The sequence below is a fragment of the Python bivittatus genome, unplaced genomic scaffold, assembly GCF_059951505.1.
Source record: "Python bivittatus isolate LINGU-HERP-01145 unplaced genomic scaffold, Pbiv_v1 ctg000080_np1212, whole genome shotgun sequence".
Lineage (NCBI taxonomy): Eukaryota > Metazoa > Chordata > Lepidosauria > Squamata > Pythonidae > Python > Python bivittatus.
The window spans coordinates 26385970-26408346 of record NW_028277035.1 but is presented as its reverse complement, the minus strand read 5'-3'; the positions used below and the strand labels follow the sequence as shown (position 1 = coordinate 26408346).

At 39.9% G+C, this 22377-nt stretch overlaps 2 protein-coding genes across 5 annotated transcripts in view; both read right to left on the bottom strand.

Annotated features, from left to right (window-relative positions):
• The window catches only part of PRELID2 (PRELI domain containing 2), a 44993-nt gene extending 36094 nt beyond the window's left edge, over window positions 1-8899 (bottom strand). For 3 of the 4 annotated variants that reach the window (XR_015794743.1, XR_015794744.1, XM_088133694.1), the window contains exon 1: window positions 8383-8644. Coding sequence is in view for 1 of the 4 variants with exons in the window: in XM_088133694.1 (XP_087989820.1) it covers window positions 8383-8457 (75 nt within the window). In the remaining 3 variants the exon portion in view is untranslated. Of the gene's footprint in view, window positions 1-8382; window positions 8645-8830 lie in introns of those variants that run through there. The other variant, XM_007426404.4, reaches the window with a different exon arrangement.
• Window positions 8900-17302: 8403 nt separating this feature from the next.
• GRXCR2 (glutaredoxin and cysteine rich domain containing 2) lies at window positions 17303-22090 on the bottom strand. Its single transcript, XM_015887766.1, has 3 exons — window positions 21749-22090; window positions 19891-20118; window positions 17303-17482 (listed from the first exon to the last, which is right to left on the bottom strand). The coding sequence occupies exons 1-3, from the start codon at window positions 22088-22090 to the stop codon at window positions 17303-17305; spliced, it is 750 nt and encodes a 249-aa protein (XP_015743252.1).
• Window positions 22091-22377: the final 287 nt, after the last annotated feature.

Genomic DNA, 22377 nt, shown 5'->3' with positions numbered 1-22377 from the left:
AAGAGAGTCTGAATTCCTTTTAATCTTATTTAAGCTTTAGTGTAAGAATAATTAAAATATAGAGCAAATTAAATGAAGCATGCTAATATAAAGAGATTTTATATGTTATCTTTATGATTCTTGTGGCTGCAGAATTTAGATCAGAAAACTCTTTTACAATCTATCAGCCTTTTTATAATGTTACCAATAGAAGTGAATATGGTATCTCAGGGTTGAACTGTGGAGTCCTAGGGGTTCTCTGAGCTTGGTTGTTTTCTTGCAAACGTTTCATTACCTGGCTAGGTAATATCTTCAGTGCTAGAATGGAATATGGTTTGCTCTCTGTTTAAATACATTGGCATGCCCTGCCAGTGTTGGCGAGGGTGTGGGTTTGGTTTTGTTCTAATTTTTTCCCCCTTCTGGTACTTCCTTGATTGAGGTATTATTTACTGCTTGTATGTCTAGTGGTAATCTTGGTGTTTAATCTCTGCTTATCTGGGTGATGATTGCTGGTGAGGAGATGTTCTGGCCTTTTGTTTTCCTTTCTATTGTCTCTTTTGAATAGTGCGTAGATGTTGTTTATCTCTATGTGCCTGTTGATGGCACATAGAGATAACAAATTCATCAGAGAGGAAGAAAACAACAACATGCTACCCTTCCTGGATATCCTCATCAGCAGAGGAAACAACAGCAAATTAGAAACCCAAGTCTATCAGAAGACAACCCACACTAATCAAGTACTCCATTACCAAAGTAACAACCCTACCTCCCACAAGAGGAGCTGTGTAAGAACATTATTCAAATGAGCACAAACGCATGGCAGCAACCCAGAACAGCAGAAAAAGGAAACAAACCACCTATACAACATCTTCCAACAAAATGGGTACCCACACAACTTTATCAAAAAGTGCCTGACCACTCAACCTACTACAACACAACCAACACAAGCTATGAAAAGGATACTACTACCATACATCAGAAATGTCTCAGAAACTACCAACAGACTATTACAACCACATGGCATCTCCGTAGCACACAAATCAACTAAAGCCCTCCAAAACATCTTAAGCAAACCAAAAGACCCAGTAGCCCAAGAAAAAACAGGAGTCATCTACAACATACAGTGTAAGGACTGTAATAACCACTATGTAGGACAGGCAGGCAGAAGGCTTGCAGAGCACATCCATGAACACCAACTAGCAGTCAGAAGACATGATGAAAACTGCTTAATCTCACAACACATGGACAGACTTAACCATAGTTTCAACTGGGAAACTGTCAGCATCTTAGACCAAGCTAAATCCAAAAATGCAAGGGAATTGTTGGAATCTTGGTATTCAGACAAGGCAGCCATCAACAGGCACATAGAAATAAACAACATCTACACACTATTCAAAAGAGACAATAGAAAGGAAAACAAAAGACCAGAACATCTCCTCACCAGCAATCATCACCCAGATAAGCAGAGATTAACACCAAGATTACCACTAGACATACAAGCAGTAAACAATACCTCAATCAAGGAACTACCAGAGGGGGAAAAAAATAGAACAAAACAAAACCCACACCCCCACCAACCCTGGCAGGGCATGCCACTGTATATGAACAGAGAGCAAACCCTATTCCATTTTAGCACTGAAGATGTTACCTAGCCGGGTAATGAAACGTTTGCAAGAAAACAACCAAGCTCAGAGAACCCCTAGGACTCCACAGTTTTTATAGTGTTTTTGCCTTGTACTGTATTTCTGATATGTATCAGTACTTAGGAAGCATGACTGGAATTCACTGAAGATTCAGGTATGGAAAACAGAATTGCCCAACTAATAGACCCACTACTAAGAGCTGTAGAACAATGCTCACAGCTTAAGAGAGGCTGCATTAATTCAATACACACATGGAAATTCTGAGAAAATAGTTTTTAAAAAGACATTAAATGCTGAGAAAACCTAGAAACATCACATTTTTATTAAATCTACCACACCAATAGAGAAGTTTACACACTATATAAACAATACTTATTGGTATCATGAAATAAGTTTCCAATTCCATTATTCAAACAGATTCTTTATCAACCATTCCTTAATCATGCGTGGCTTAAATTATGGGGGGGGGGGGAAGCAATTTGAAATTAAGAAGGACATGTTAAAATGGGAGAAATTAAAACTGTCACTGTTGGGGAGAATCTCTGTGATAAAAATGAATGTTTTGCCAAGAATGATGTTTTTGTTTCAGACAATACCTGTTTTGACAAGAGATGTACCATTTAAACAATGGCAAAAAGATATATCTAAATTTATATGGCAAGGGGAAAAAAACACGAGTTAAATATAAAGTGTTACAAGATACAAAGAAAAGAGGAGGATTAGGTTTACCAGATTTAAAATTGTATTTCACTGCTTGTTGTTTGGTCTGGATGAAAGAATGGATGTTGTTGAGAAACAAGAGACTTTTACAGTTAGAAGATCACGACCTGAGGTTTGGATGGCATGGATATTTATGGTATGATAAAGCTATTAATGTAGACTTTAAAAATCATTTTATTAGACATGCTGTATTGAGAATATGGAATAGATATAAACCCAGGTTGTGCCCAAAAACACCTTTATGGATCTTAGCTTAAGAAGCATATTATAGAAGAGAAATGGCAGATAAACGGTTGACTTATTGGAAAACTATCAAGGGGAATTTAAGATCAAAGCAACAGAAGAACTAATAGCAGAAAGATATAGTTGTCAATGGTTTTCCCACTTACAGTTACTTGAAAGATTTAAAATGGATAAAAAGACTTATGGTATGGAGCAAAGTTAGTCAGAATGTGAAATACAATCGTGTACTGATGATGAACATGTAATTGCTAAAATGTACAGGTAGTCCTCGCTATCTGACCACAACTGGGACCAGAATTTAGATCACTAAGCAATGCGGTTAAGTGAATTATCACGTGACTGCTTCACTTAGCGACCACAATCCCAGCCCTCCTGGCTGCCATCGTTTAGTGAGAATTGCAGGTCATTAAGTGAGCAGAGTCCCAGGTAAGGAGTGCAGGGATGCCTCAGGGGGTGGGGGAGGCCCTGGGAGGCCCGGTGCAGGCCACGTGTGAGTTGGGGGGTGCTGCAGTGCGGCCCAGAGCCGCAGCCACCCTGGAAGCCTCAGCTACCCTAGCAGCGCTTACGACTCCAGGGGCACTGCAATTCCCCCTGCCCACCTATCTCCCACTCATCTATGCCCTTTTGGCCACCCTGCACAGCGGCATTCATCGGTTGCAACACCAGGGCTGGGGCTGAAGTAGAGGCCTGAGGCCTTCAGCAGTCTCAGCCAGCTGTCACTGCCCCAGGCCTTGACTTCAGCCACAGCATCACCGGTGCCACTGAGAAATGTCACCTCATGCCCCACGCTGCTGGCCTTTGCCACCTTGTGTCATTCCCCAAGCCACGCCTCTCCTTCCTTTCTAGAGCCAACATTCTGTCCTCCCATTCCTTCCTTAAACTGGCATCCTGCCCTACAATTCCTTCCTGAAGCAATGTGTCCCATACTTTCTGCAAGCCATGCCTCTCCTTCCATCTCTGGAGCGGGTGTCCCATTCTTGTGAGACCTGGGGAAGACCAGAAAGTTTCTGAAGGATCATGAGAATGGGACACTGGCTTGCAGAAGGTATGGGGCACGTGGCTTTAGGAAGGAATGGGAAGATGGGACGCCAGGTTTAAGGAAGGAAGGAGAGGCCAGATTTAAGGAAGGAATGGGATGACAGGACACTGGCTCCGGGAAAGGAAGGAGAGGCGTGGCTTGGGGAACAGTACAAGATGGCAAAGGCCAGCAGTATGGGGCGTGAGGCAGCATTTCTCAGTGGCAGCAGCGGTGCTGGGGCTGAAGCCAAGGCCTGGGGCCGGTGGCAGCTGGCTGAGACTGCCGAATGCCTCGGGCCTCTACTTCAGCCCCAGCCCTGGGGCTGCCGCCAAGTGCCACTGTGCAGGGCAGCCAAAAGGGCATAAATGGGGGGGGGAGAGATAGGTGGTGGGGGGAGTTGCAGCACCCCTGCGGTCATAAGTGTCGGTGGGCTGCCAAGCACCAGAATTTTGATCACGGGCGTGCTGCAATGGCTGTATCTTCAGGCACAGATTGTAAGTTCATTTTTTCAGCACTGTCGTAATTTCTAACAGTCACTGAATGGTCATTTAGCAAGGACTACCTGTACAAATTTTTGTTGAAATTTGAAACAGAGGAAGAACAGGTTAAAGAATGTATGCTAAAGTGGGCTAAGAACTTTGATGATAATATACAGATGGATCAATGGGAACATATGTGGTTAAAAGGAGGAACAGGTTAAGAATGTATGATAAAGTGGGCTAAGAACTTTGATTATACTATACAGATGGATTAGTGGGAAAATATGTGATTAAAAGGGTTGAGATTTACATTGTTATGATCTCAAAGAGAATTTTTATAAAATGATGTATCGTTGGTACATGATGCCAGCAAAATTATCTAAAATGTATAAAGGCATTTCAAACGTATTTTGGAAATGTGAATAACATAAAGGGACACTTTATCATGCTTGGTGGACACGTAAAAAAGCTAAAAAAATTTGGATTCAAATATATACTTTGATACAGAGGATTTTAAAGATTAATATTCAACTGAAACCAGAACTTTTCCTTTTAGGATTAATGGACAAACAGTGAGAAAAAAAGCCATGGAAGATTATTTCAATATATGATTACTGCAGCGAGATTACTCTATGCATAGAGATGGAAAGATTTGACACTACCCACTATGGAGGAATGGTTGGAGAAGTTGATAGATTTCTCTGAAATGGATAAACTGACTTCTTTGATTAGAGAAAAGACACCATCTACATTTATTGGTGACTGGAAGCCTCATACAGACTTTTTGCACAAGAATGAAAAAAATGAACTTGTAATTTATGTTTTTGATGATTAAACAGGATAGATTATAGAAAGAAGAGTAATATGATGTACCGTAGAGAGGTTAAAACATATTTATACTTATGACTGCTGTGAAGAATATCGGAAGCCACTTCTTTATATCTTTTTTCCCTTCTTTTCTATTTTTCTTTTTTTTCTTGCTTTGCTTTTTCTCTGATTTCTTTCTTTTTTCTTCTTTCTTACTTTATATTAGTTTGTGTTAGTTTTTATCTTGTTAAAAGGCTTTAATAAAATTATATTTAAAAAAAAAGACTGATCACAACATAACCAAATACTTACAGGAAAAGCAGAAAGGGGGGAGGAGACAAAAGATTTAGCCAGGGGACTAGAATGAGATAGAGCAGATGATGGCCACCTTTCTGCTCCTTCACTGTTCAGCAACCCTTAGAAAATCTGTGGATGAAAATTCATGAGTTCCTACTATACCCTCCAAAACCTGCTCCAAGGGCTCTTTCAGAACAAATATTGAGGAGGCTGCATGGGAAATGGGGAACTGTCCTCTTCCCTTGCCAATAAACCCTATTCTATCAAGAATACTATTCATTAAATAGACCATCACACAAGTAACATACATTAATATATGGTAGAACAACGACAGACGCTACAGCAAAAATTAACTTATGTAAATTGATTTAATTTGTAACATCTGCATTTACAAGTCATGGATGATGACCTGTAGGAAAAACAGTCAACAAATTAGTCCTGAAACCACTAAAAACACCAAGAAAACTCATATCAATTTTATTAAAGCAGGATTTTCAGCATAAAATGCAAAGCTATGGCCAAAACTAGCAAAAGCGAATTGAACAATTCCTGACAGAAAGATATAGAGAACTAGTAACACACACGACAAAATTACACTAAGTCATTGGATGTGACTGTAATTTATTAGCATGATGGTATATTATAAAAAAAAAGTATTGTGTAAGTTAGGATATGAAATATTAAGAAGACTAGATTTAAAAATGAATGTGATTCAGAATACAGCAGTGAGTTTACACTGTTAGATGAAGAAAACGCCTGTAGCTATCTGTTCTCTTAGACAGAAACAAATAATAGAAACTAAAGAAAAAGTTCACATGTACAAGGCTACCTGTGAAGTTAAATTAAATTACAGAGCTCCATAAAATTAAAAGTGCTTGGTTGCTTAAAAATTAGCTATCCTTTGTTCACCTTGAACAAAATAGAGATGGTTTTTAACAAGGTCATCTGTTCTTAGTATGAGGAGTACAAAACATGCAGGGAAGTAGTAATTATTTCTTTAATTTCACTTTCATTTCTAAAAAGTCACAGCTAGAGGGCAATAAAGTCAGCATATTATGCAATCTATAATTAAACAAATTATGCACTCCTATTCATATAAAGACAAAAGGAGAACAAGAATGTCCATATCAGAAATCAGACTCCAATGGCTAAAACCAGACATTAGGAAGAAATGAATGTCACTTCTTTAAAAATCTCCCTTTTAAAACTATAATCAGAAGCACAATAAATGCAAAAAGGAAGTGCACTTTCCCAAAACTACTTTTCATTTCAAAAAATTGTTAGAACTTACAGATATGTCTATATACAATATCTGGCCATTCTGAATCAATTGGAGCTTCGGGACACAATGTTTTCAAAGGTCTCCTCAAACAGAACTATGTTCAGATGACCATGACTACAGCACTCCACAAAAACATGAACCTTGGTTATCCCCTCCTTTCAGAGTTTTTCCATCAATATGAAAAAGTCAACAGATAAAGAACTACAGCAAACTTATCTGTTATCATCATGATTACTAGTAATTAAAAAGTTGGTGAAAACTTACAATTCCAAAAGCCAACTTCAACTAAATGTCTAATAATAAACTCAACTCAAGCATTACGAAAATATTCAAGAAGGGTTGCACCATACAGTTTCACCTTCAATACTGGTGTACATTTTAATTTCTACTCCAGGCATTGGTGCCAACAGTGTGAACATCTCAATGAAGTAGACTAGCTTTCATGCATACAATTGTTTGTGCACAGAAGTCCTCAATGAATAAGGATACCATTCTCTAGAAAAGAGAAAGAAAAAAATACCTGGGTATTTTTCTCTACCTGAATCTCCTTCAGTCTGATTTAACAGTTTTTAAACTACCTACCATGCTATTGTCTATGTTTTTCCCACAATGTTCCAAGAGACAAAGCCATATCTGGCCACTGTAGCATGTGGACAAACCAACCAAGACAAACTCCAAAATAAACACAATATGCAGGATTAGCATTTGCCCTCTTTTGTGAACTACCACTGACTAGGGCTGCTGATGGTAGCTATGTTATAACCAAAGCTACAAATGGCTTTTAATGATCCCTAATTTTCCATTACTGCAACCCAACCTGGAATGCTGGGGCCAACTCCGGTTTGTGTGACTTGCAAATTCGACTATTGTCAATTCATGTTTTGTGGGACTCTCCCTTAAATAGCATTCAGGAAAGTAAGTTCCTGCAAAATATACCAGCAAACTCTAGTATAACACTAATCTTGCCTGAGTTAAAATAGATACCATCTGGCTTCCATCCAATTTCAAATGTTTGATTTTGACCTTTAAAATTAATTATTCCTTGTCCAAATGCATTTTTGGGGGATAGACTTCCCTAAATTAGTTCACCTGTGTTGAAGTCTATGGCTAGGTGAGGAGAGATAGCAGTAACAATGAAAACTATGCTATGCACATCATTTTAACATGGCTGTAGCTAATAAGAGTCTGACATGCATGAGCTATACAGCGTTTATGCACCAGTTTTGATTTCAATAGTTCCAAAGTGATAAAGCTAAACCATCTTTGGGAATTATCCAAGGCAGAAAAGTTTATAAGGAAGGAAGGACAGAAGTGCTCGGTAATGCAAAACACACATGAAACTAAGAGCATCCGTCCACCAGGAATCGCTGAGGGAGGAAAAAGCACACCACTTCACACAAAGGTTCACGACCACATTCTCCCCCCGCAAAGGAGGAACAAGGCTGATCGCATATTATGCGACAGCTAGACAGGGAAGCAGAGAGCCGCGGCCGAAACAGGAACACAGAAAAAGGCGAAGAGGATACACTTGGTGAGGAACAGATGTTTACAGCCTGGCTTCGCCGCAGTCAAAGGCAAGTCTGCCAAGGAAACCGGAGCTGCACACACAAGGGGCTTTGGAGCGAACCGACTTAAGATGAGAAAGACGTCTGACGGCGCCGCCGCCGCCATTTTTCCCAGCCCGAACAGCTGTGCTCTCGGGCGGGCATGGCTCTCGAGCTGCTTTGCTTCGAGCGCAAGGCAAGCAGCAGCCCCTGCGGGACCGTGTGGGGAGCGGAGGTGCTGCTGCGAGCGCCGGGCCTTTAAGAGGAGGGCGAGTGACGGAGACTGGGAACCGGGACTCGGCCGCGCTCGCGCCAAGCCACAGTAGAACCAGGACCGGGGAAGGGCGCGCCCCCGCGCTCCCCGCTTTACCTTGCGGAGGTAGCTGGCCACCACCTGCTCGAAAGGATATTTATAAACTCGTTGGGCCTCCACGGTCACCCCCATGATGGGAACGGAGCCGCCACGGCCCCTTCCTGCGCACCCAGGCCAAACTCGGGCGGCGTGGGCAGCCCAGCCGCCTGGCTAGGCCCCTTCCCTCCGTCAGGCGCCAGCCTCGCCTCCGGTCCTGACTGCTGAACTACGTAAAACTTTTATGACGGGCTATAGCACTGCTTGCAGAACAACACCGTCCTAGGTCACAATGTAAACACAGAGCCAAACCGGAGACAGGGAAGGGGGGCAGGTCAGGGCTCTTCCGACAGGGAGCACGGAGCGCCCTTTCCAAAAGTGGCGCTCCCTGAATGATGCTCTGAATTTGCCTCGGAGAGTCGCGGCCGGCCGCGACCTCAAAGCAGGAGAGAGCAGCACGGACACGTACTGGATTATAACTCGGCGCGCGGGGCTAAACCACATTCTCGACTCCCATGTCTTTTGCAACATAGAAAGGCTGCCCTTGGAGAAAAAGGTTTGGCGTACGACCTACAAGGAAGAGCCTGATCAATCCAATTAGGCAGCGGCTTTTCTCACGTGCCTCTCGCCACACCTCCTCGCCCGCTCTCCGGACGCCGGTCAAAGTTTGCGCTGCTACTTCTGGATTTTCAAATAAACGGCGATTCCCTCCGGGCTAGTCACTCAGTTAAAGTGCTGTAAAAGAAAACCGGTCACTGCAGCATCATCGCCGTGGGGAAGCCGCGGCGGGCAGCAAAGTCTCTTCCCGAGCGACGCATTTAGGGTGGGGGAGCGCGGAAGCGCTTGAGTTACGCCTGCCGGCAACTCCATAAAGAAGCCGCGGTGTTTCGTGGATTTGCGCGGATCCTGCTGCTCGATTCCAAGAACACGGATTTACGGAGGTGCCGGCAGATGCTATGTGGGCGTCGGCACAGACTCCGATTAATCCTTTATGCATCGAATCCGGATGAAGTAATTTCAGATGATCAACTAAACCTTACAGGAAGGTTTATTTAGCTGGGGATAAGCAGCATTTCGGAGTAGAAAATACCATACTGTATTTCAAAAAAAAAAAAGGAGCTTAGGCAACAGTAGAGGCTGCCAGATGCTTCTGAGTATCCGGTTTTTGAAAATCCTGGTGTTAAATTATACCCAAGAATTGATGTCAGACCATTTTCCTGTTGCCCCTGCTGCCCGCCACTCCAGGCTGCAGGGCCTTGAACCTCAGTGTTGAGATTTAGCCTGCCTGTACCAGTAGGGAAGCCCTTATTTGAAATAGAATATATATGGAATAAAATGCTTAGTATTAGGTCATAAAACAGAAGTGGCACAGCATGCAGCCTTTAGTAATTGTGCTACTGAATGTTGGAAGCAAACCAAGAAGAAAAAAAAACAGTTTCTCTTTTTTGATCGGAATCAGTGCATAAACTGATTGGTCTTAACCCAGATACACCCCCAAAATCCCATTAATAGCCTTCTAGCCCATTTTGGTACAGCCACTGCCCTTCCTGGTCAGCCCTTGACTTCCTCAAAATAATAGCAAAAAGGCCAGTGGCCATAAACATCTCATTAGATCAGAGGTAAAAATCACACAAATACAGCACTGTAATCCTAAATATTGCTATTCTGAAGCAACTATGACTGAGGGTGAAAAGCTTTACTCTCAGGGAAGTAAGCAGAAAATTGAAGTTAAGGGGGGGAGTAATACTGTAGTAAAGAAGGAGTTGCCTACAATGAGAGATGCCAGTAGTGGTATTAGAACAGTTACCACAAGGGTCCATAACCACAGGACCATTGCCAAGAAGGTCCCCTTCTTCATCTCTGCCCATCTTGTAACAGGGAGTCACTCTGGATATTGACCTGTAAGTACAGATAGATTATTGTACAGGTAGATTGTTACAGGTGAAAGGGGAGGGGCAGACCTTCAGATATCAACCCATTTGACAGTTTATTTTGGGAAAATTAGAGCAATGAGTATGTAAGCAACTTTTTAGAGAAACAAGTGTAGAGCTACAAGATATAGGCTGCAAATGTTTGGACAACCACTGGGTGGCATCAAAGGGATAGTTTTTCCTGTATTGTTGTGCTGCCCCCTAGTGGTTTTCCATCCCATATCTGGAAATCCTAAACAAGGATTAGAAAGCCTGGCATTAGTAAGCCAATATGTGTTGTGTCTCTGTTGCTGACTAGGAGTAGCTTCTGTATTATCAGGTACTGAACTCAGCTGTGAAATTAGCAAACCCTAGTAGAGAAGCAAAAAAAAATTATATTACAATGCCCCAAACCTTTTTGTGAATGGAACGCTGCCAGCCCTAGCCATCCACATCTTACTGCATGGATAAATATGTACTGGTTTCAAAGCACCACATGCATCACCAATCACTCCTATTTTATTTATAATACTTTTGTAGTGGTTTTTTTTTTTTTTTTTAGCAAAAGCTACTCCTGGGCAAATTGCAAGCAAAAGTCTTGTTGCTCGTAAAAAAAACAAATGAAATAAGACACTGTAATATAAAATATTAATAGCAGTGAAAATTAATTCAGTTAAAAGGAAATTGGATAATGCAGTCTGTTACACACATTTAAAAGGAGTCAAAGAGGGAGTCATGCCCTCATCCCATGGCAGGTCATTGCACAAGGAACAAATCACCTCAGGAAAATCTCTGTCATTTGTGCTCATCAACCTCATTGCTCTTATTGGAGGGCATGTAAGCAGAGTTGATTTTAGAGACTAGCTTGCCATCAAAAAGTTTCCATTAACAATGTTCAGGGATAAGTATTGTTGCTTATGTAGTCCAACTGCACCCAAGTGGAAGATATTAGTAGGCTCAGGGGGATGATAAGATCTTCAAGGAAATCTTCAGAGAAAACAAAGATTTCAGGAGGCATTTCCTCCCTTACCTAGAAACCAATCTGGTGAATATTCATCATGCTCAGTGATCTTAGAATGATGAATGGCAGATACATGCGTGGAAGAAGAAAACTAAGGAACAGAAAGAATAAGAAAGAAGTATACCCAAAGTGGTATACCAAGTTGTAACCCTCAAAAGTTGCATATTCCAACCTGTACTCAATTACAGGCATTGTGAGGTCTTTGAGAATTTAGTTCAGTCCCCATAGAAGCAGCATTCTCCTGGTTCTGCCTTCATTGTCCATTTCTAACATCTTGGTTAATAGGTGCTATGTATTTTCAGTGTAGTTATAGCACTCAGGCTGATACTATATGTGACATATAGGCACACAATTTAGGCATGCTTAAATTTTAAAAAGATGGTTGCAGTCTTGACTGAAAAATTAAAACACTAAATAGAGTTTTATTGAACCAAACTGGTCCATGGCAAATTCTTCAGTGCTGTAAGTGATAGACTACAGATCCCATTGATGCCCCAGCCAATCCTGGAGGTGACTGATACTAGCTAAGGAAGTATCTTTGAAAAAGGGATAGAGAGAAGCAAGGGTGGCCCCTGAGAGCGGCTAAAATTATGTGATCGGAATCCCACCCTTTTTATATAGATCACACAGTGCATGCACAAAAGAGACGGCTCTTTTAAATGACTGCAGCTGCCATCTCAACTTTTTTGACACCCCCACCTTGTAGCAGCCCCTAGAGAGGGGTTCTTGCCACCTTACATTATTCTGACATTTTTGGCAAATAACAAGATTGCAGGGGAAAGTACATTTTTGTACAGTAGCCCTGCTCTGCTTTTTGTTTATGTTTGTTTATATTTCAAATTTGTCACCACCCATCTCACTGTTGCAGGAACTGAAAGGTAGAAATATCACTTTAATATATACTTATCATTCCAATCAAACATTTCCCTTTATGGTAAATTGCTGATATAATTACAGTATGCAAAGATATGTTGAAACAATTTATTCATATTTTATTTATACACATAATAAAGGGACATGTGTTCTTCCCTGTCTTGATATACTTCTTACATTTTGATTAACATAATTTCTTTTGTAATTTTGAAGCCATTTGAAATAAAAGAGATAATGAAATGATAATATAATAAAAGGGAAGTTATAGATCATCCAAATAAGTAATAGTATGTATTTGTTATTGTAGTGATTTCTTTTTTTTTACTTTACCCTTCTACAAACTGTTAGAGTAATTTGCAAGGTCATACAGTTTTCACAGAGAATGTTAAAAAAAAACTAGCTATGACTATTATATAAAGACAAATAGTAAATAAAGAAAACAATGCAAAGAATTTTAGTCATATTCACTTGTATATGAATTATTTTTATGTAATGAATGACATTCAATGCGCCAAATTACTATACCACTAATCTGACATGAATTTCTGATATATCACATTTAAATAAATACATTCAACAAGGTAATTTTTCAAATAATATATGAGTAATATATGGAAGACTACAGTCATAGAAAGGAATCTGTTGATGGCAAATAATATTATCTCTGAATCAGATGTTTGTTAGGAACACCCTATAGTGTACAAATGCGAATCCATGCATGAGCATACGGCATATTCCTTTGGAGAGAGATTTCTGTGTTCTGAATATGTATGCTGAATAATCCCATGTAAATACATAGAAGCCATGAGAATGCCTTTGTGCTTCTGTTAACCTTTAGGATCACAGCCAAGCAACCTGATAACAATACTGATAATTTTGTAATTTCCTTGCTGTTATGTCTAGACAATTCTATTACAGATAGTCCCCTACTTATGAACAGGTTACGTTCCAAGAGGCTGTTCGTAAGTCCATTTTGTTCATAAGTCCAACCAAGTAAAAAGTAAAAGAGCAGGAGGCAGGGCAGCAGTGTGGGCAGAGAAGCTCTATCTTCTGCTGCCAATGCGTCACCAGGTGAGGCAGGAGAGGGGGTGCTAATGGAGGAGAGGGGAGCAAAGGATGAGCTGGTGGAACGCAGCACGCTCTGTTTCTGTCTGAGGAAGGAAACCTCCGCCCCCTCTCCCCTGTCCTCTGCCACTGCCCCCTCTCCTGCTTCACACAGCAACGGAGCACGCCACGTAAACTAACCCTTTCTGGGAACTCCGACTCCAGTGCAAACCTCAAATGCAAATGGAAGGTGGGAGAAGGTGGGAAAGGGCTGGTTTGCAGCAAACTAACCTTTTCCCACCTTCTCCTGAGTTCCAGTTCCAACTTCCGGTTCTGACCTCCAGGTCCATCTTGTTTGTATCAGTGAAAATTCGCAACAGGAAAGGTCACAAGTAGGGGACTATCTGTATACCATTATTGATTAAAACTATATGCTTCAGATTTGAATGATTAGAATATGATTGGTATATACATACTTTCTCCTGAGGCTCAAAGTAGATGTAACAGTAATAAATCTGTGCCTTTGAAAGCAAAATCTGCCTTCACTGGGCCCAGAGTCAGAGGCTACTTGGGAGTTTATGGCCACCATGACAACATAGACCTGATCCAACTTATAAAGGATCCAGTTCACAGTGGAGATCATATATTAGATCTGTTTTTTGTCTCAGAACAGTGGTGTCGTGATCTTGGGTTGGGGGATGTTAATATCAGTCCCTTGCCATGGACGTGCTGTCTTGACCCCAGAGTTCTCTGTGCCCCCCCCCCACACACATACTGCAGTGAGGTAGGTCCCATGATCCCATTTGATCAGCCCATCCCAATCAACTGATGGATCCAGTGAGGTTTCAGAAGAAACTTGAGATTTTTCCCAAAGTTCTGATGCATGGTTTAGCCAAGGCTTTGGTCATGGCTTGGGATGAGAATACAACAAGGGCTCTAGATCAGATAGATCATGCCTGTGTAGACACTCTGCAGTCGTGGATCCCATAGGGTCTCCTGGTTTACCAAGGAGTTTTAGGAAGTGGTAATGCAAGAGATGCCTAGAATGCTGCTGAAGAAAGAGAACGAGGCCAACCAGACACAGGTAAGGGTCTTTATTAGGACTTACTTGTGAAAATAAAAGCATAGAAGTGAGTTCACTTTCCTGCTCTTATTGCATCTGCAGATAGCCGATCAGCAGCCCTGTTTCGGGTGACCAGGTCTCTTTTGGGTGAGGGGTAATAGCCCATGGGAAAAAGTTCAGTATAACATAATGGTTCATAGATAAATTAAATTGCATGTAACCCCTATTTTAAATATAAGTGGGGCTTATATGTTTTTGGTGAGATTAGAGGTTTAAAAGGCAAGATGAAAGATTTATATTTCTGCAATCAGGCAAAATGAAAGAAATGAGCCAAAAATATCAAACCCACATCCTTCAGTGACTTTCTTATATCGCTGGCCATATCCCCTGCAGGTCCCCAAGTACAGGAGAAAGACAAAGCATAGTCCCAAAATTTGGTTTTCTTTTGCCCTAATCTATTCAGTCTTTTGCTGGGAAAGATTGAAGGCAAAAGGAGAAGAGGACGGCAGAGGATGAGATGGTTAGATAGCATCACTGAAGCAATGAGCATGAAATTGAGCAAACTCAGGGAGGCAGTGAAGGACAGGAAGGCCTGGCGCAATATGGTTCATGGGGTCACGAAGAGTCGGACACGACTTAACGACTAAACAACAACAACAATTCAGTCTTTAACAATATCTCGATAATTTGTCATTCTTTTTAACATGAATTTTCAATACAGTATAGTTTTTCTTTGCAAATTTTCCAAAGGGAAACTTTACCCTCCCCACCCCCAAATTACCCCTTTTACATAGGCAACTTTCATAAATAAAGGTTCATAAATAAATATATCCAGTTTTTGACTGGAGAAAGGGAGATGTTAGCAGATTCCACACAAGTGCTTCTACCATTTTTTACAATGTAGTCCTTTTAGAAGATTTTTCCATGGATTCCCACAGAAATTCATGGAGGATTGTTTTTATATCCTTAGCAGTAAGGGGAAGCTGATATACTTTAAACAATTCAGAAGCAAAATACAACTAGGGGGTAAAATTCAAGGATTTTTCAATTAAAATCCTTCCTTTTACATTCATTCTCTGCATTCATTAAAATTCAAAGCAGTTTCTATGTTACATTTTTTTAGAACCAAAAATGGCTTATTGTGGTTATACATTTACAAGTCAGTTGTATTTATCTGAATGAGACACATACTGGCACATCCAAGCTGGTCTTAGTTGCACAATGGTATTAATGCTAATAATTCAGCTATTTTTTAAAAAAATCATATAACATACACATCTCAGTTCTAAATTACTTACCTTTGCAACTTCAGGAGATAAAATGTGTAAGAAATCTTTTAGTTCATCAAGTCCTTAGATCTCATATACGAGCAAAGCCAACATAGAAAATAAAGTGAATCCTACAGCATCCAAAGAAAACACATTTGCTTACTTATCTGTAGGACTGTGCAGCAATTTGGACTTGAAGGGGAAAGGATCATTTGGAGAGCATGTGGGCACTCATACCCCTTGTCTGCAACTTTCTGAGGAATCTATGTTGCAGCGGTGGGATTGAAGGAGATGCCTACAGGTGCTTCATGTGCACCTGGGCTCTGAATCACCTTTTCCCTTTCAGATCCAAATCACTGCACAGTCCTGCTTATTAGCAATATTTCTGGTGTTCCCAACAGTAGCATGTTAAATATTTAACACTGCTTCTTCATCCAAACTAATCAGAACTCATGTCTTAGAAATTACAAGTGGGAATTCTTTTTAAAGAACACAAGTACCATTTGTTAACAGCAGATTCTGAGCGAGGCAAAGCTTCCCCATTAACCTCAGTTGTACAGTAGTTTCCCTCTGAAGAAAGGCATAAAGAAAAGTATGGTTTCCCCCCCCCCAAATGGTCTATGATTGTAGTTTTCTTCCCCGCCCTCTTCTGCTAGTAATGTCTAGAAATAAGAAGTGCTATCTAAATCAAACAACGGAAGAAAAATGGTTCTCTATATAAAATACATGAAAAAAATTCCATTTGAAATAATCCTGTTCTGAAAGAAAAGGATGAACCAGTGGAGAAATGAATGTACAACTAATTGCAAAATGGGTTGCAAACTGAAAATGCAAATGAATGTTAAACATTACAGGATATTTAGTCAGCTAAAAGTGTAGTCAAATAGAATCTGACAACTTATTTTATGTGCTAAGAATCTTCTGGCAGAAGCCATACCTAAACATAGATTTAAATAGGGCTTCTACATCTGCAATGCAAAGCTTTGTACTATCACTGGAAGGCAGCCAAGAATTAGAATTTTTTATATCTCTTTGTTACCTTATGGCGATAATCTAGATTTTTTTCAGAACATTTTAAGAATTGATGCATCTCCATTTTAACAAGCCCCAAAACAATAAGTTTTGTTCTGCCAAAAAGAAGCAAGAAATTATAAATACTAAAGGAATCCTGGAAACTTTAGCTTACAAATAGTTTGAATAACCTCAAGAGTTTCCAGATGCCTAATTCCCTGAAAGGTAAGCACGTGGCTTTTTACAAATATATTTATTTGTTTGTTTGTTTTATTCGATTTGTTTAGGTTGCCTGACTCCAAAAAGACTCTTTCATCCAAAGGTCATTACAACAGTCCCATTATCTCTCTCACTTGTTTTCTCCTTGAGTATTGGTACTCCTGGTTATGCCAGGACAAGAGTTCCATTTTGTTTCTTCTGTTATGCTGAATCCTGAGCTGGATCTGTTCTTTTAAAAATTTAAACAATAGGAACCTAGAACATGAGCTAGCCAAAGTTAAGCCTTTTTACATAACATTTATCTTACTGTAAGAGTGAAGTTTGACTCTCAATCACTGGAATCAGCAAAACCTGTCTTAAAACATGTGGCAGCTCTTTTAATTCAGTAGAAAGGCTGGCAATTGATAGACTCTTACAATCAGGCATGGAAAGATAGCTTCCTAGCATAAAACAAAGGTAGATGGGCATAGACTATTTGATGGACTCTTTTCTATTCAAAAGAAAGTCAAGAGAAACTAGAGAACAGATAGAGTCACTCAACACAAATCTGGCAGGGTTGCCGCCCGTTTTCATTACAAGCAGGGCATCGCAGAGCTCTGTATGATTCTTTAAACCGATTAGCCAACATTGAAAACTTGCTTCCGTGACACACAGCACAGGGGTTTGAGCCTGATCCTTTACACTGTGAGCAGCTGTTCTCCTCATCGTCTTCCTGAAACACAAAGGCTCAATCAAACACTCTTCCTTCGTACCAGTTCACACAATCCAAAGAAAAACACATGACAAGAAAAGTTCTCCAGGGTATGGCTTGAATAGCCTACTTTTCTGTTGATTTAATCAATATTTTTGCCTATTTTTCCTCACTCCATTTTCCCCTTGGCAAAATAAGTAAATGTACAGTTACAGTATTTGCTTGGTTTCCATTCCAGAATGTTAAATACTATTCAAATGTAGATTGAATTTTGCTGCTTGAGGTGGGGAAGGGAGACATCTTACAGCCTTTCATTGCTGCAAGTTGCTTCAGTTCTTCAACGTTTAAGAACTAGAACAGCTGATGAATAAAGCACAATCCTGGAATCCCTGCCTATTTCTACCTTGAAGGATGACAGAAGGGTTCTCACACAGAAGATGGAGTGGATTTATTCTCCATTGCCCTAAAGGGCAGGTCTAGAACCAATGGATTAAAAGGACAAGGAAGGAGGTTCACACTGTAGTCAATCAGAACTTCCTGGATGTATGTGGAACAGATTAACATGTGGTCTTGTGAGTTGTCCTTCCCTGAGAAGTCTTGAAACAGAGGCTAGATGTTCATCTGTCAGAGATGAACAGAGGATCTGTTGGAGTTAACTAGATGGCCTCTAAGATCCAGCTATGATATGTTTATTTATTGATGCCACTTATCTTCTATCTCAATCCTCATGGACTTGGGTGGTTTACAGATGTTAGGTGTCTGTGTCTGATAGCAATCATTTTACCAGTAGGCATACTAAGCAATTGTTCAGAGTGCCACTTTGGCAGAGGACATGTATGTATAACCTTAGGAAGGAAACTAAAGTGGAGTACACTTCATGCTGTGTTAAAAGACAAGGAAAAAGAAGATAATTGTATGTTTATCTATGGCTGAAAATTAGGGCTATCATATCTAGACTGCAAAAGTCAGATAATCATTAGATAGTAGCCAAGAATTAGTTTTCTGTATCTCTTTGCCAAAAGCAGGAGCCTGTCTGGATTTTTCAGCCCTGATCTTGTAGCCCTCCTGCACATGGGCAGAAACTTTGGGTTTAAGGCCTATCACTCTAATAATGATAGAAGGGCTTGTTTATTACAAGCCAGGGTGGGGGGAAAATGACTTATCCAGAATGTTTTCTAATGCTTATTTTTGTTTGCTTATGTGCATATTGATGATAGTTCACTCATACCTAGAAAAAATATAGGTTTTGTCAGCCTTTTCATTCTTTGCCTAAGTCTCAGTAATATTCAAAAGAAGTTGGTAACATCATCATGCAGTCCAGAACAAAGGGGATGGCACTATCTTTTCAAAAATTAAATAGTTAAAATACTGACAAATTGTTGTATCTTGTGAGAGTCCAACAGTCTAATTTTCAAGATCTCACAGGAGAAATATGCCATATTCTTGTAATGTAAGATTGCATGACTTTACAACATTTGCGCCATATTTAATTTGTAATTAATTATCCATGTGGGGGTTCCTTATGCCCTGTCTGGAGGAATCAGAAGTGCCTTGTTGTCAACCCCTGGTATGGATAACCTGATCTCACTCCAATGAATGCACAGAGTCAGAGGAAACAAGAAACCATTTCCTGCAAGAGAACTATTCCTCTCTTCCTGACACTTGGAGAAGAAAGACTGAAAAAGAGACAAGCAGGAGGGAGCATAATATATGCTTCCCAATGAATGGGACCTCTTATATACTTGTCCCAAACAGTACTGGTATTTGTGTGTGTTTGTGCATGTTAAACAGACAAGGTTTTGGGGTTTTTTTGTCTTTGTGTATGGCTTTAGACACAGATCTACTGACACCTTGTTCTACCAAACAGGGAGAAAACTGAATGGTTTGACAAGGCCATGTCTTACCATCTGGATGAGTAAAAGTGACCTATTGTCCAAGAACTTCAGCAACACTGTGCTTGGAAAGGTTATAGCTCCAGATTCTCTGGCTCAGCATTAGCTAACTTCAGAGGTTTCAAAATGCTTTTGTTTGTAGTTACAAAGCAGGTGACATCAATGATAAACATGACAAACAAGTTTATATATTGTGAGGTGTTATTTGCATGTTTATTAATTCTGGTGGAATGAACCTAGAAATAATTATGGCGTGATAATGGGGTGAGTTCCTTTGACCTAGAATTTCTTATCTCTGCTAGCGAAACTGTCATCAACATTCCATATGCCCTGAAAACTCCTAGGTCCTCTTTAATTATATAATTTTTCTTTTAATGTATGAATATGTAGAAGCCACTTTTTTTCCTATGTTCCCTTTTGCTTCCAACTGTCCAGGCACCAAACCTTCTAACAGGCAATGCTGATGGAATTACACCTGAGATTCTGGCCATATCTAGGAGAATCCTTAACCAAATAAAAAGAAATCATTTGCCTTACCCAAACATGTTTGTTGTGGTCCAACTCAGTTTCAGCATTGTTTATGTTTCCATTGCTTTGGTTGCTGCTACTTTCTCCTCTTCCTTCAGAGTGCACAAAGGAGCAGTCATCAACACCTTCATTTTGCATGATTCTCTGGATTAGCTCTTTCTTGGTCAGTGGTGTCCGGATTATTTTTAGATTACTGGTATAGATGATAATCTTCCCAAAATCTAAAATGGGGGGATGCTGAAATGGAATGGTGTACATAGATGTTTAATTTTTTAAAAAGACCAGTGGCTTTTTTAATGAGCTCCAATCCATACTTAATACTGAGAAGTTTGCTTTCTCTCAATGCCCACTAAAAGAAAGTGCTCCCATTGATCTGCAAATCTTATATATTCCCTGAATGCCAGTCGTTTTCTGTTTAGTGCCTAACAGATATGTCTTTATGAAACAAAAACTAAATCAGCTTGTGCAAAAGAGCTTCAACTTGTCTATCTCAGTGGAAGGAAACCAAGTTTGGTCTAGCCTACCAGACTTTTCTTAAAGTTGAATAAAAACCCTGACCACCTTCAATGGGAGTAGAAGTAGAGGGAAACTAGCTTAGTCAGATGTTCCTGTGCCAAGGTGTAGGAAAGCCTTTATATAGCATTCCCAAATGCTATTCTTTCTCAATGCACAAAGAAAGATATCTGGATCATGCACTGATTACATTTCCAAACCAGCTGAATAATGGCAGGTCTTCTCATTGTTATACTATTTAATTGATTGGTGCATATTGTGGAAGGAAGGGTGGGTGGGTGGGTGTGAGAGAGAGGCAGAGAGAAAGGAGGGTGACCCCATATAGGGCCAGCACTGGCTCTTCACGCTGTGGATTCACACACACCTACTTTGGACTCTGGCATCTAGACTATTCCTAACCCTCACTGGTTACTGCAGCCCCAACAAGTTCACAATGAGGAAATGTGGACTTTAAGATGAAAAAGAGTTCTCCATTCCTATCTATGTCCTATATGGATGTCAGTTTTCCTAATAAGAAATATGATTGAATAAAATGCTTAATGAATAAAAGAATTATTCTTTCAGCAATAGGAATATGAGAAGCTGCTTTACAGCAAGTTAGGCTATTTATCCATTTGTAAGAGATGCAGAGAAAATAGATCTGGATTTACTGGTAGTTCTCTGGAGGATTGCAATAGAGTGACAAAGATTTCTGACAGCTAATCATTTAGCTATAGAAGCAACAAAATCCTTGCCAGTCCACCTGTTTCATCTAAATTACTCTACTGAAATAAAAAAGGGTGGGGTGAAGAGAAACCAGAAGTTGATTTATATAACATAGGACTTTGAACACTATACAGCTATAACATTCCAAAACTGATCATTTTTATATCTGTATATTTCCACAAACCTCTGATAGGTCTTTATGTTTATAAAAAAAGTAGAGCAGGCTAGTAGAACGGATCTCACAAGTTTGAGTTAAGACCATACATGCTCTACTTTGATAGTCAACAGCTCTCCAGAACCCAAGCAAAAGTCTTCAATTTACACTGCTTGTACTTTCATCCTTTAAGCTAGCAATAAAAAAACTAAGTATGAGTTCTTTGGCATGTAAAACATAAATTCCCTAACTGGGATATGGAACTTCCCCATAACATATTCTACCACTTATGTCTATTTTCTGCTTGGGCTTCCAAATTTATGCTGGACTGAAATATTTCTGTAACATTAGCTAGAATATATATTTGAAACAAATGATTAATGTTTCATTAAAATAATGTCTTACTAAACATGGCTAAACATTACTTACTAATGCTGTACTAAAGTAATGTTTTACTAGATTTGACCAAACATTGCTTACTAAAACATTACTTACCATATGACTACCCTCTACCTTGTAGTCATTCAGGAGGGAAGAGCTACTTGTTAGGGTATATTTGTTCCCTTCTCTGAATACACTGATCCTCTGTGCATTCAGTTTAGCTGATGGACAAAAGCTGGGTTCTAGGTTTTCTCTAAGCCCCAATAAATTGTTTTGGGGTTCAAAACTCCAGGGCCGGCAATTTTGAGAGTAGTCTCCCTCTGAAATTTCAAGCTCTTGCCCATCTTCATATACCTGTTTTAAGACTCGACCACTGTAGGCTGAGGAGATTTTGAATCTTACTTTTCGGGATCTTGTATCATGCTTCTGGTTGGGTTTCTTCTGGAACTCATCCATAGATGTTGGTTTTTGACAGAGTTTCCCAGGAATTCGTTCAGCAAGGGTAGCTTCTAAGGCACCTAAATAAATAAACAAGCAAGCAAACAAACACAGAGAGAAAGATAAATAAATAAGAAAGAGCTAGGCAATATATAATTCAAAAGCTCCATGGGCCCTCTCACATTACGGATTAAGAGGACACCTCAAGATTAAACATTGATAGAGCCTCACACAAAGAAATAATTGCTACAAGGAAGCAGAAGGAAGAATTTACTCAAGGGAATGGGGACTGAGCTGATATATAA

Bases quoted from the DNA above. Each gene is read 5' to 3' on its own strand.
- GRXCR2 (XM_015887766.1), bottom strand. From the start codon at position 22,090: ATGGATGAGTTCCAGAAGAAACCCAACCAGAAGCATGATACAAGATCC. The intron at 20,119-21,748 runs GTAAGTAATGTT...ATTCCATTTCAG, and splicing joins AGGTAGAGGGTAGTCATATG to CATCCCCCCATTTTAGATTT. The intron at 17,483-19,890 runs GTAAGGCAAATG...TTTGTGTTTCAG, and splicing joins ACCACAACAAACATGTTTGG to GAAGACGATGAGGAGAACAG.